This window comes from Hyperoodon ampullatus (genome assembly GCF_949752795.1).
Source record: "Hyperoodon ampullatus genome assembly, chromosome: 3".
In the NCBI taxonomy this organism is placed as follows: Eukaryota; Metazoa; Chordata; class Mammalia; order Artiodactyla; family Ziphiidae; genus Hyperoodon; species Hyperoodon ampullatus.
The window spans coordinates 150,997,580-151,009,726 of NC_136916.1; the positions used below are offsets into that span (position 1 = coordinate 150,997,580).

Here is a 12,147-nt window from a genome sequence, read left to right on the forward strand (position 1 = left end):
CGTCATGAACCAAACAACAAAGGTGAGATTTTGGGAGGCTATTTAGCTCTTCTAGTTTACAAATCACTTTTAATTGAGAGGAGGAGGGAACCTAGAATAGAAATTATTCTAATATTAAGTTCATTTAAGTTCATATTAAGTTCATTAAGTTCATATTAAGTTTCAAATGCATATAATAGAGTGAAAATTCCACAGGGACCTCAAATTCAACCTGTCCAAAACCAAATTCATCATACCTCTTCTCACAGTGAATGATTTCCCCACCACCTTTCATCCATACTGTAAACTTGGGTCTTATCTTCTGTCTCCTTCTGTATATCTCTAGGTTGAATAACTGAATGAGTTGGAGCAGGTTCTGTTGCCCCAGTGGCCCTGTTAATGCTGTTCCTTCTATGCCTTTTTCCTCTAACTTAGTTTAACTGGAAGTCACAGTCTTAAGTCTCAGCCTTAGGTATCATCTCCTCTCAGAAGCCTTAATCACAATCTCCAACATTCACTGTCCCTCTCTGCTCCAGTAGTACCTATTATTGTTACACAATCTGTTAACTACCTTTTTTTTACCTGTCTGGTTTTTCCCACTACAGGGTGAACATGAAAGCACTGCATTTGTCATTCACTAACTCAGACATTTTCGAGCAGCTACTATGGACCACAAACTATTCTAGGCATTGAAGATTCAGCAGTGAACAAAATTAGGTGAAGATCTCTGTCCACAAAATGTTTATGTTTTAGTGAGGAAGAGATAAAAAAAAAAAAGTAAAATGTATGCTATGACAAATGGTGATAACCCCTATCAGAGGAAAATAAAGCTAGGAAGGGGAATAGTGAGTGTTTGTATACGGAGGAGGGTGGTATTTGAAATTTAAAATAAGGTTCTCTCAGTTACTGCCTCAGTGAAAATGGGGCTTTTGAACAAATGGGAAGAGATGAGGAAGTGAGCCATGTATATATCTGGATGATGTGTGTTCCAGATTAGAGGTTACAGTAAGTGCAAAGGTCCTGAGGTGGAAGCATACCTGGTATGCTCAGGGAACAGCAAGGAGGCTAGTGTGGCTGGAACACAGGAAGCAAGAATAGGAGAAGATAGGAAAAAGGACAGAGATAATGCATGTATAATGGCCTGCTAGGCCTAAAAGACTGGTTTTTACCCTGAGTAGGTCAGGAAGCTACTGGAGGATCTAGGGCAGTGGAGCAACACAATCAGACCTCTGTCATAAAAAGATCACTCCGACTGATATCTTGAGAACAGATGGTAGGGGGACAATAATGAAAGCAGATTGTGTAGAACATTAATGCAATGATTCAGGTGAGCGGAGAAGCTGGCTTGGACCACGGCAGTAGTGGTGGAGGATAGTGAGACAGGAACTGCTGATGGGATGGATACAGGGTAAAAGAGAAAGAGAGGAGTCAAGATCAGATCCAGGATTTGTGGCTAAAACACATGGACTGGGATGGGAAAGACTAGGGAAGAGTAATTTGGGAGAGCGTTTCGGAATTTGGTTTGTGACACGTTAGTGTGGAATGCCTTAGTGTGAAATGTTTAATGATGATGATGATACTGACACATCCATGTGGCAGGCTATTCTGTACACTTTGCTTATATTTACTCATTTAATCTTCACAACAATCAGGTGAAGTTGGAATTAGTATTATCCTTTTTTTATAAGTGGGGAAGCTGAGGTACAGAATGGTTAAGAACCTCTCCCAAGGTCACAAAGCTAGTAAGTGGCTGTGCCAGGATTAAATACAATTAATCCAGATCCCCAGTCTGTGTCCTTGACCCCTATGCTATACTGCTTCTAAGATGGAAGTACCACTATGGAGTTTAGGGCAGATGTCTGGAGACAGAACTTTCAAAATCATCAGCATAGAGATGGTATTTAAATCCATGACACTGGATGAGATCATCAAGGGAGAAGTGTAGGTAGAGAACAGTCCACAGACTAAGAAGTAGGCATCAACACAAGGGAAAATCAAGAGAATATGACACCTGAACTCCAAATGAATAGACTGTTTCGAGGAGCGGGAGGGATTTGGCTGCTATATCAACTGCTGCTGATAGGTTGAGGAAATAAAAGTCTGATTAAATGAGTTTAATAGGGGAAAGGAGAGCAGAAACTGAAGGCACCAAGAAGAAACCTTTTTTTAGAAAGATGGTTTGTTTTAATGCTAATGGATGATCCACTAGAGAAAGAAAAACTGATCATGGAGGAGGGGGGTAGCATTACTGGAATGAGTAAGAGCTAGTATAAGAATCTTGTGGAGGAGTTGGCCTCAGCTAGGAGCACAGACAGTTCATCCCTTGAATAGGAGGGAAAACAGAGTATATGTACACAGATTCACGTAGGTGAGCAGATGTGGTGTCATGTTCGAGAGTTCTCTTCTGGTTGATTCTATTTTTTCACTGAAGTAGGAAGCAAGGTCATCAACTGAAAGAGAGAAGAGTAAGAAATTCTGGAGGTTTAAGGAAAAGGAAGGAGGAGTCAAATAGTCATCTGAAAATGAGAGTAAACTGGACTTAAAAAATGGAGATTGTCTCCCTCATCTTTGATCTGGATAGCCTAGTACAGTCCCTAGTATGTTTTATTAGACACTGTGACTTGAGGCTTGAGAACCACTGAGTCTTCATGAATACAAATAAAAAAGATAACTCCAAAGGTTAATGAATTTTTTTTTAATCTAGAAAAGATCAATGGCCAGGGCATTTGACATATTAGTTGATCATGTCACAGGAAATACTGAAACCAAGGATCAATGGAAATCTTCTGAGTACTCTTGGGATTGTCTTTTTTCTTCTTCAGAAATTTGTTATATTGCACTTCAAAAGGATAAATAAACCAAATCCTAAAAGATGCAACTAATAAAATACAAAAGAAGGTAAAATTTATAGAAGGGCGTGAGAATTTAAAAAACAGAAAGGAAGAAAAGGAAAGAGGCAGGAAGTGATATTCCCTCATGTGTAAAGGAAAGGATCCAGAGCAAAGATAAGCACTAAGTACAATTTGCCATTGAGGAGAAAATTTAGGAAATCTAATTAGAATGTAGATGTGAGTACACTGACTTAACAGTGGTCATAAATACCATGAAATGTTTTCCTCTTGATAATTAGTTGAAAACAATATAACCCTGCATTACTTTTCAACTATGTATTCTCTAAAACATAACCATTTCTAATGATGCCATTTAACAACTGTAACAGCATCAAAACTTAAAAAATTATATCTGGCAGTACATTAATAGTATCTGTTGAAACACATATTATAATATTTTTGGTGCTTTTTATGCAGTTAGAAGTGGTTAACACGCTGCCCCCCACCACAATCAAATAATAGCCCAGGGAGGAGTTCACAAACTCCAACACCTACAGGGTTAAAAGCGGTAACAAAATGAGTGAAGCAGGCTGAGTGTAGGGACCATAGGGAGTTGCAGGGATGTGGCAAACAGGCAACCAAAGGGCACAACTGGTACTCAGCTCAAGCCACTGTTGTCACATACAAAGCATGCCGTTTTGCCACATCTTCCATTCTTAAGATAGATGTAATAGTTTTGATGTGAAAATTTTCAATGTTTGAAATATTAGCAACTAATCCAAATTTATGAACTGTGCACAGGCCATACAATGCATGTTTGTGGGAAGCATTCAGGCCCTTGAGCTGTCTAGTGTCCCCTGCATTTGACACTTCTCCATTCACTATAATTAAAGCCTATCCGAGGAAAGCAGAGGCCAACACTTTTGAATGACAGAACAACACAGGGTAGGTGAAAGAACTCTGCACTAAGTTTCAGAAAACTGGTTTCAGGGTAGGCACTGCCACGTACTACTAGCTGGGTGACCTCTTTGAGCTTGTTTATTCATCTGTAAAATGTAGTTTCATGAACTATCACGCCTAATTCACTGAGCTGTTGTTGAGTAACAAGTTAGAAAGTAGGTCAAAACACATCACAAACTATAAAGTTCTATATAAATACAAGTAGATAGCTGAGATAGTAGAAAATATATACTGGTCTCTGTCCCTGGTTCCTGGCACAGACCTCCTGAAATCCTTGTAATTTCCTAAGTGATAAGAGCACAAAGAGCATCTCTTGTCCTGATATTTGGTCTCTGACCCCATCCCTGACACAGGGCTCCTAAAACCCTTGTAAATTCCTAAGTGAGGGGCATCTTTTGTTTAATGAGACAACCCTGGGTGGGCTCCTGGATGAGGGCCTGTTGCCAGAACGACCAAGCCATGATGAGAAGCTTAGGATTTTCAGCCTTAACCCCCATCCTCTAGAGCGGGAAGAGGAGCTGGTATTGGAATAAATAATCTATCAAGCCTACGTGAGGAAGCCACCACAAAAATCCCAATAGTACAAGGTTCAGAGAACTTCCAGGTTGGCAAACACATCCACATGGAGAAGGTGACACACTCCAATTTTACAGGGACAGAAGCTCCTGCCCTTGGGACACTCCCAGACTTCGCCCTATGTATGTCTTCATCTGGTTCTTCACCTGTATCCTTTATCATATCCTTTAATAAACTGGTAAACATTAAGTGTTTCCTTGAGTTCTGTGAGCTGTTCTAGCAAATTAATCAAACCTGAGGAGGAGGTCATGGGAACCTCCAATTTGTAGCCAAATTAGACAGAAGTTATTATGGGTAACCTGGGGACCTACAATTGCAATTGGCATCTGAAGTGGGTGGGAGCAGTCTTGTGAGACTGAGTCTTTAAATCTGTGGGATCTGACACTATCTCCAAGTAGATAGTGTTAGAATTGAGTTAAACTGTAGGACACCTAGCTGGTGTCACAGAGAATTGTTTGGTTAGGGAAAAAAATCTCTACACATTTGGTGACTAGAAGTAAAGTGTTTTGTGTCAGTAGTAAAGGACACACCCAGGAGAAAGACTCACAGGAGGCTGACTGAACTGAATTTTTCTAACACAATGGCTTTAAAAAGAGACCCAGTAGGGTGGCCTAAAAACATTTTATATCTCTGTGTTCAGTCAGTTCCTCATAAAATGGTAATATAGATTACTTAGCTCATGAGTTTCCTCAAATACATTAAAATTTTAATATGCTTTTCAAAATGTTAAGTGTCAAGTAATTGCTTGGTAATAAAATATTTGCCGAGTATGGCCAAATACACTAGAAGCTGTATGTAATACTTCCTAAAAAGCTGAGTACATTCTTGACTTTCCTAAAAAAAATGAGCAATTTAACGTAGCTAAGTTTAGAAAAAGGTATTTCAGAGCTTCAGGTTTTTTTTTCCTTCTAAGATGTGTGTAATCTTACAACGGGTTAATAATACAGCCCTGTAACACACCCAAGTTTATCTGTTCCTCACTGCTAAAGCTTCTGAAGGTACTGCTCCCATTTGCTGGAGGAACAGGGAGGTCAGGCCCCTGACAGGAATAGGACAGGGTGGTCAGGTCCAGGACGCAACTTAGGGAAAAGCAGCAGCAGTTCTCCTGGCCATGATTTACAAATTCAGAATCAGGGCTAATAATTCTCCCATCTACCTACTTTTCTCCAAATGTGTTTGATGGAAACACTTGATAACTGTTGTTCTCTTTATCCTGGACCATTAAACCATACATGATAAGAAGGCTAAGAAAGTATCAAAATTTATGAGGAACTCTACTAGATAAAAACTCCCTATGAGATTCTTCATTTTTAGCTTTCATCAAAACACATTTGACCTAGCAAACTCAACAAACCAAATCTCTTTCACCAGACTACTTCTTGTAGATTAGTGTGAATGTGAGTTGAATGATGGCAACTTGAAAGGTTTAAAAGGCTCCAAATTAAAGAAAAGTTTTTCACTTAAAAGCACATTTCTGGAAAGTTATAGGTGATGGTTTTTTCTCCCTTGATTTTCCAAACTCTTTGAATGACTTACTGTAATTTAAAAAAATTGTACATAAGAATAAAACTGGCCAAAAAAAGAATTCTCCCCACAATAACATAAGAATTCTGTATTGTATCTCTGTGAGATGAGAGTTGTTCACTAAACTTACTGCAGTAATCATTTCATGATATATGAAGTCAAATCATTATGCTGTACACCTTAAACTTATACAGTGCTGTATGTCAATTATATCTCAATAAAACTGGAAGAAAAAAATTCTGAGGTTCATATTTGTTCACATTATGGGATCAATTAGTATCTTTTAAGAAAATCTCACTAGTATGATTTAAACATCTCTAAATAAATAAAATGTTAGTCTGAAACACTGAAAAAGATTCTTTAAAGCATTAACTAGTAACAAAGTAAACTGACAAGAGACAAAAATCCAAAATTAAATTACTACCTTTAGGGACTTCCCTGGTGGTCCAGTGGTTAAGACTCCGCGCTCCCAGTGCAGGGGGCCCGGGTACATTCCCTGGTCGGGGAACTAGATCCCGCAGGCATGCTGCAACTAAGAAGTCTGCGTGCCAAAACTAAAGATCCCGCATGCCGCAACTAAGACCCGGCACAGCCGAAATGAATAAATAAATTAAAAAAGAAAAATTACTACCTTTAAAGAAGAAAGTTAGAAAGTAAAAATGAGTTTCCAGGAAGCTCTTTATTTACTAGCATCTTTTAAGGTTAAATCTTTTAAACTTTGCTTGTAAATAATCTGAAAACTGAGTGATTGTATAGCATAATGATTAAGAGTGTAGACTCTGGAATCAGATTATCTGGGTTCAAATCCTAGATTCTACCACTTATTGTATCTGTGGATTCAGACAGGTCCCTTAACCTCTGTAAACTTTAGTTTTCTCACTGTAAAATGGGAAAATAATAATTTCAGGGTTACTGTAAGGATTAAGTGAGATAATTCAGTTTTCTTTCTTATACCATATAGATTTGCCATGTAGCAAAATGCAGTGAAACAGCTAAGAAGCACAGTGTGACCCAGTTTGGTGACACTGTAGCTGCACAATGACCCCATTATTTATAGCAATGAATATTGCCACCTTGGAGCTGATTCTCAAGTGAGAGCTATCTTTGTTCTTTAACATCATGTTATAACCTTTTAAAAAATATACTTTAACATGTTTTTTCTATAAACCAAATCAATATTTTCTCCTTTAGTTTTCTCTACCTAGCCTTCATGGACAAGAAAGACTGTTTTACTAAAGTAGACATATTAAAAACTGATCACTTAGAAGATAATTAAAACTGTATTTTAATTGGGATGATGGGAAATTGCTTTGAGAAATGCTATTTAGGAAAGAATAAATGCTCCACCAAAAAAAATCTGCTTAACATTTATAGTGTCTATTTATAATGATGCAAATGTCTATAGGATTTATTCTTTCTAGTTATAGATCCCACATTCTACGGACCTGTTAATTTGACTCAGGCTCAAAATATCTACTAAAAAATTTTATTGTGACGTGTGGGTAAATTATACGACTTTTTATTTCAGATTGACAGAAGTTACTGAATTAAACCATTCAATCTAAAATTCTTCAAATTTGTTTACATTAATATAAAGGTGACCTAAACCAGAACATGTTAAAAAAAAAAAAAAGGTTACAACCAAAATATTTAATTGAGAAGAAAGTGGAAACTAATAATTTTTTTAAATTGTTCTTTAGGGACTTCCCTGGAGGTCCCGCAGTTAAGGCTCTGAGCTTCCACTGCAGGGGGCACGGGTTTGATCCCTGGTCAGGGAACTAAGATCTCGCGTGGCATATGGCAGGCCCAGGAAAAAAAAAAATCGTTCTTTAAAGTAACAAAGCCACCCAGTGAAAAACGAACTGTGATGGGATTTTTATATTCACATAAACTTTTAGTAATGTACACTCAGTTATAAAATGACAGTAGTTTTTTCTTATACTCTCTCAGTCTGACTTATTTTGTAGCACTTACTCAAAACTAGACAATGATAAGCTTAGACACAAAAATGTTAGAAATGTATTTATCTATTTCTGTACTGTCATCCTATATATATATATATATATATATATATATATATATATTTTTTTTTTTTTTTTTTTTTTTTTTGCGGTACGCGGGCCTCTCACTGCTGTGGCCTCTCCCGTCGTGGAGCACAGGCTCCGGACGCGCAGGCTCAGTGGCCGTGGCTCACAGGCCCAGCTGCTCCGTGGCATGTGGGATCCTCCCGGACCCAGGCACGAACCCACGTCCCCCGCATCGGCAGGCAGACTACCAACCACTGCGCCACCAGGGAAGCCCTATATATATATATATTTTTTTTAACTTTATTTTATTTTTGGTTGTGTTGGATCTTCGTTGAGGCGCGCAGGCTTCTCATTGCAGTGGCTTCTCTTGTTGCGGAGCACGGGCTTTAGGCGCGTGGGCTTCAGTAGTTGTGGCACATGGGCTTAGTTGCTCCCCAACATGTGGGACCTTCCTGGACCAGGGATTGAACCCATGTCTCCTGCATTGGCAGGTGGATTCTTAACCACTGTGCCACCAGGGAAGTCCCATCCTATATATTCTTAATTCTAAGGAAATCTGAACATTGAACAAGCATTCTTTGAAAAGTATCTACATAAAGAACATTCCACATATGACAGACATTTGGTAGACTACTAATTAAGACAGTTTTTCTTAGGTTACCATCCCAGGTTAAAAAGCATAGGATCCTCAAAGATAAGTTTATGTACTTTCACTTACTTCGCCTGAAATTTAACTTAGATTGAAAAAAAGTAATAGCAATGAATGTAAAATTTGGGATACATTTAATTTTCACTTGAATTTAGTATTTCTTCCCACTTCTCTGTCAGTACTGAGCACTAAGTAAAACTTACTTGTTAAAAAACTCAACAAATATGCTAATATGAACAATTTTGCAAGATCAAATTACATTTATTTTAACACCTAGTCTTGAGGAAGCAATTCTTTTTTAACCTACTTGATTTATTTATTGGACTTTCCTAGGCATCATCAGATTTAGTATCAACAGACACACAGGTAATATCATAGATAGCAGCTTTCTAATTCATTAATTTCCATATTTAGTCAAATCAATTCCTGTATTACAAAGAAACCAAAGCTGTACTTCTTTTTCAAAAAATGTGTCAGTGCTATACTAGGGGTGTAACTCCTTATAAAGCAAGCATGAATGTGGCATCAAACTTACTTTTCCAAAGAAGCCTTTGAAGAACTTCCTTTCCTGGAGGAACAGGGGGACAAGTCGAGCGCTATTATTGTATGGGCTAAATGTCCCAGGGTTTTACAGCAATAAGCACATACAGAGGTTGGGTGAAGGGCAAAGTAGGAGAAGGGAAAGGGAGTGAGTTTTAAAGAGTTATCCATACCAGGAGTGACAGGGAAAAAGGAAGGGTGCATGAAAATGCAGCGAAACATAGTGTATGGCCTAAGAATCTGCAGAAAGAGAAGAAATCAGAACCTGTATCCATGCAGAGCAACTAGTTACTTTAGAATTCTCTACTGACTTTTAAAACAGAGATTATTCAAATTTGGCAGCAGAGAAAAAGACTAGGACGTACTGGTTTGTGAGATTTGCATTTAAATTTTCGTCATAGTGAGTGGTAAATTGGTTCACATACATTTTTCAATTTAAAATCAGTGGTCAAATATGTGGAAGTCACCAATGAAAAAACCAGTCCACACTCAAATGATCACAAAGTAACATTAAAAAATGCTACACTTAAATTATGAGTGTGAAGAGAGGGTCCTTGTCAGACTTTTTCTTGCTGAGTTCAAGATGTCACTTCAAGAATTCTTACTTATGCATTAGGACAGGTTTGTATGTATGTGTGTGCTGATCAATTCCATAGCAATTGTGGCGAAATAATAGATATGTTCTATTTCAAACACAGAATAAATCATCCATAAAGAACACATGGCCAATGCTTTCACTGGAGCTGAGAAAACTAATATATTTGAGAACCAAACCACATCTGTTAACCACAACTAAAATCTGAAGAATAGGGTTGTTTTCTTTTTAAATGCTACTGTTTTTGAAGAAAGAAATTTGTACTGACAGTTATAAGTATACAATTCTAAAACTACGTAGGTAAGAGACACAACTGTCTGTGGTCCCAGCACCAATTTTTAAGCATATACAAATTTTGAAAACTGGCCACCATTTAAAATCTGAAGAACTTATGCAAAGTAGATGAGTTCTAACTCACCCAAGCTAGCTTAACTTTAACATTTCCTAGTTTTGGTTGAACTATACTTTAAGCCTTTACCTTTTATAATCCATTATTTTTTTTTTTTTTTTTTTTTTGCTGTAATGGGCCTCTCACTGTTGTGGCCTCTCCCGTTGCGGAGCGCAGGCTCCGGACGCGCAGGCTCAGTGGCCATAGCTCACGGGCCCAGCCGCTCCGCGGCATGTGGGATCTTCCCGGACCGGGGCACGAACCCATGTCCCCTGCATCGGCAGGCGGACTCCCAACCACTGCGCCACCAGGGAAGCCCTATAATCCATTATTAATAGTGAATAAATGTCTAGAAAAAGACAACTCTATAGAAATTTGACTCATAAAAGTCATTCAATACTCTCAAACACTGAATGGTTTGTTTTTTTCTCTAGGTTTTGAAAATCACAAACAGCATCAAATATTTCCACAAAATGTTTTGAACTTAAGCTAGAAATACAATAAGGTAATTGGGATAGTTATCACAATAAGACTAAGCTTATTTCTGCTGCCAAGTTTGGTGACCCTAGTTTCGTTAGACTTTTAGGTAACCACCAGCTTTTAAAAGATGCAGCCCAAGTTAAAAGATTCACCATTCTTTAGGGATAGGAAGATGCGGGAAGGAGATTCGTTAATATTTAATTTAGCTCCCAGAAAAGCTCCTGTTAAACATGGAGTTTGCCTTCTATTTACAAAAGACCTCAGATGTTAATGAAAAAAGTTGACGTGCAAAATGCATCAAAAGACAGTTATTAGACTAGAGAATAATATTAATTTTTTAAAAAAATTAAATTATGATTCTTTTACCTGCTAAAACAAGAACATACATTAAAACAAATTTATCAAATAGCAAATAAAAAATCAACATATTAGAAACTGGTAGTGTAATGAAACTAGTCTAAAACCAAGACAGAGACGGAGAGACACTTACAGAGACAATGGGAAGAAAAGACATTTTAAAAGGAAAGGCATCTTGCACCAGTATCAAGCAAGATAACCAAAGGCCCAATACACTTTTTACAAAATAGATTGATAAATGACAGTACTCCTCCCCCTGCAAGTAACTCTGCCATTAAGGCACTGAAAATGGGCAACAGTCATTTCTGTCATTTATCCTATACAATCTAACTCCCTAAGTGGCTAACTGGTAAAATTACACCACAAAGTAAATGAATTGCAAATAACTGTAACTAACTTTATGCATATAAAGTAAAAAAAATTTAAACATATTAATGCTCTGAGAAGCATATGTTGTTTAGTTACAATACCTTTTCATTCGAAAATATTAAGTATGCTGATAACGTCTAACTGAAGTTAAAGTAATCCTAAATTGTAAGGGACTACTTGGAAGGAAAAAAAAAACTGTACTTGCAAATTATCCTGCTTCTTCAAGCCCGCACAAATTTAAAAAGCGCTAGAATGTTACATTTTTAGTTCAAAGATCATTTGAGTGATAGGTTTAAGATGTTTGTTTTTCCTATTTAACTGGTACATCTGAGCTACATAATCCTTTAAATTTTAAAACTTTTTTGGCATTCAAACTTGTTCCAGACATGCTATTTCTTCTTTAATCTGTAGGTCTGTACATTTTTACATTTGCTTCCATTTTTTTGAAATGAGAAGAGGAATATTTATCATCTATGAAAATAAACAAACATCTCCAGACACATAGCTTTTGGCACAATATAAGCATCTGGCACAGTAGATTATACGTGTTTGTTAGATGATTGTTTGGTAAAAGAAGGGAAAAAGGCATCTAGAAATTTCTGTATAGTAAAAATATGAAAAGAAGACAAAAAGCATGAATTTTTGTGGACTAACATGATCTGAGATGAACAACATCTGAAGACTTCCAACTTTCTGCAGCCTTTTTCATACAGCATTAGAAAGGGTATTAATAGAAGGGGACGTTTCAGTGAGTATAATAAATAGGAAATTGGCACTAGTCTCCCAAAAATTCAATCTTACTTTTAAAAATACTTGTTTGCCTGTGCAAAATTATTATACAACACTTGCTCCAAGTCTCCTGGGTAGGGTTA

At 37.3% G+C, this 12,147-nt stretch overlaps 1 protein-coding gene across 4 annotated transcripts in view; it reads right to left on the bottom strand.

The window, feature by feature from the left end:
• Positions 1 to 12,147, bottom strand: part of NUMB (NUMB endocytic adaptor protein) — a gene marked incomplete at its 5' end in the record, with an annotated part of 68,091 nt that overhangs the window by 23,650 nt on the left and 32,294 nt on the right. For 2 of the 4 annotated variants that reach the window (XM_079701129.1, XM_079701127.1), the window contains one exon: positions 9,082 to 9,114. The exons of the other annotated variants lie outside the window; for them this stretch is intronic. In XM_079701129.1, the coding sequence (XP_079557255.1) occupies positions 9,082 to 9,114 (33 nt within the window). The remainder of the gene's footprint in view (positions 1 to 9,081; positions 9,115 to 12,147) is intronic. 4 annotated transcript variants of the gene reach the window in all.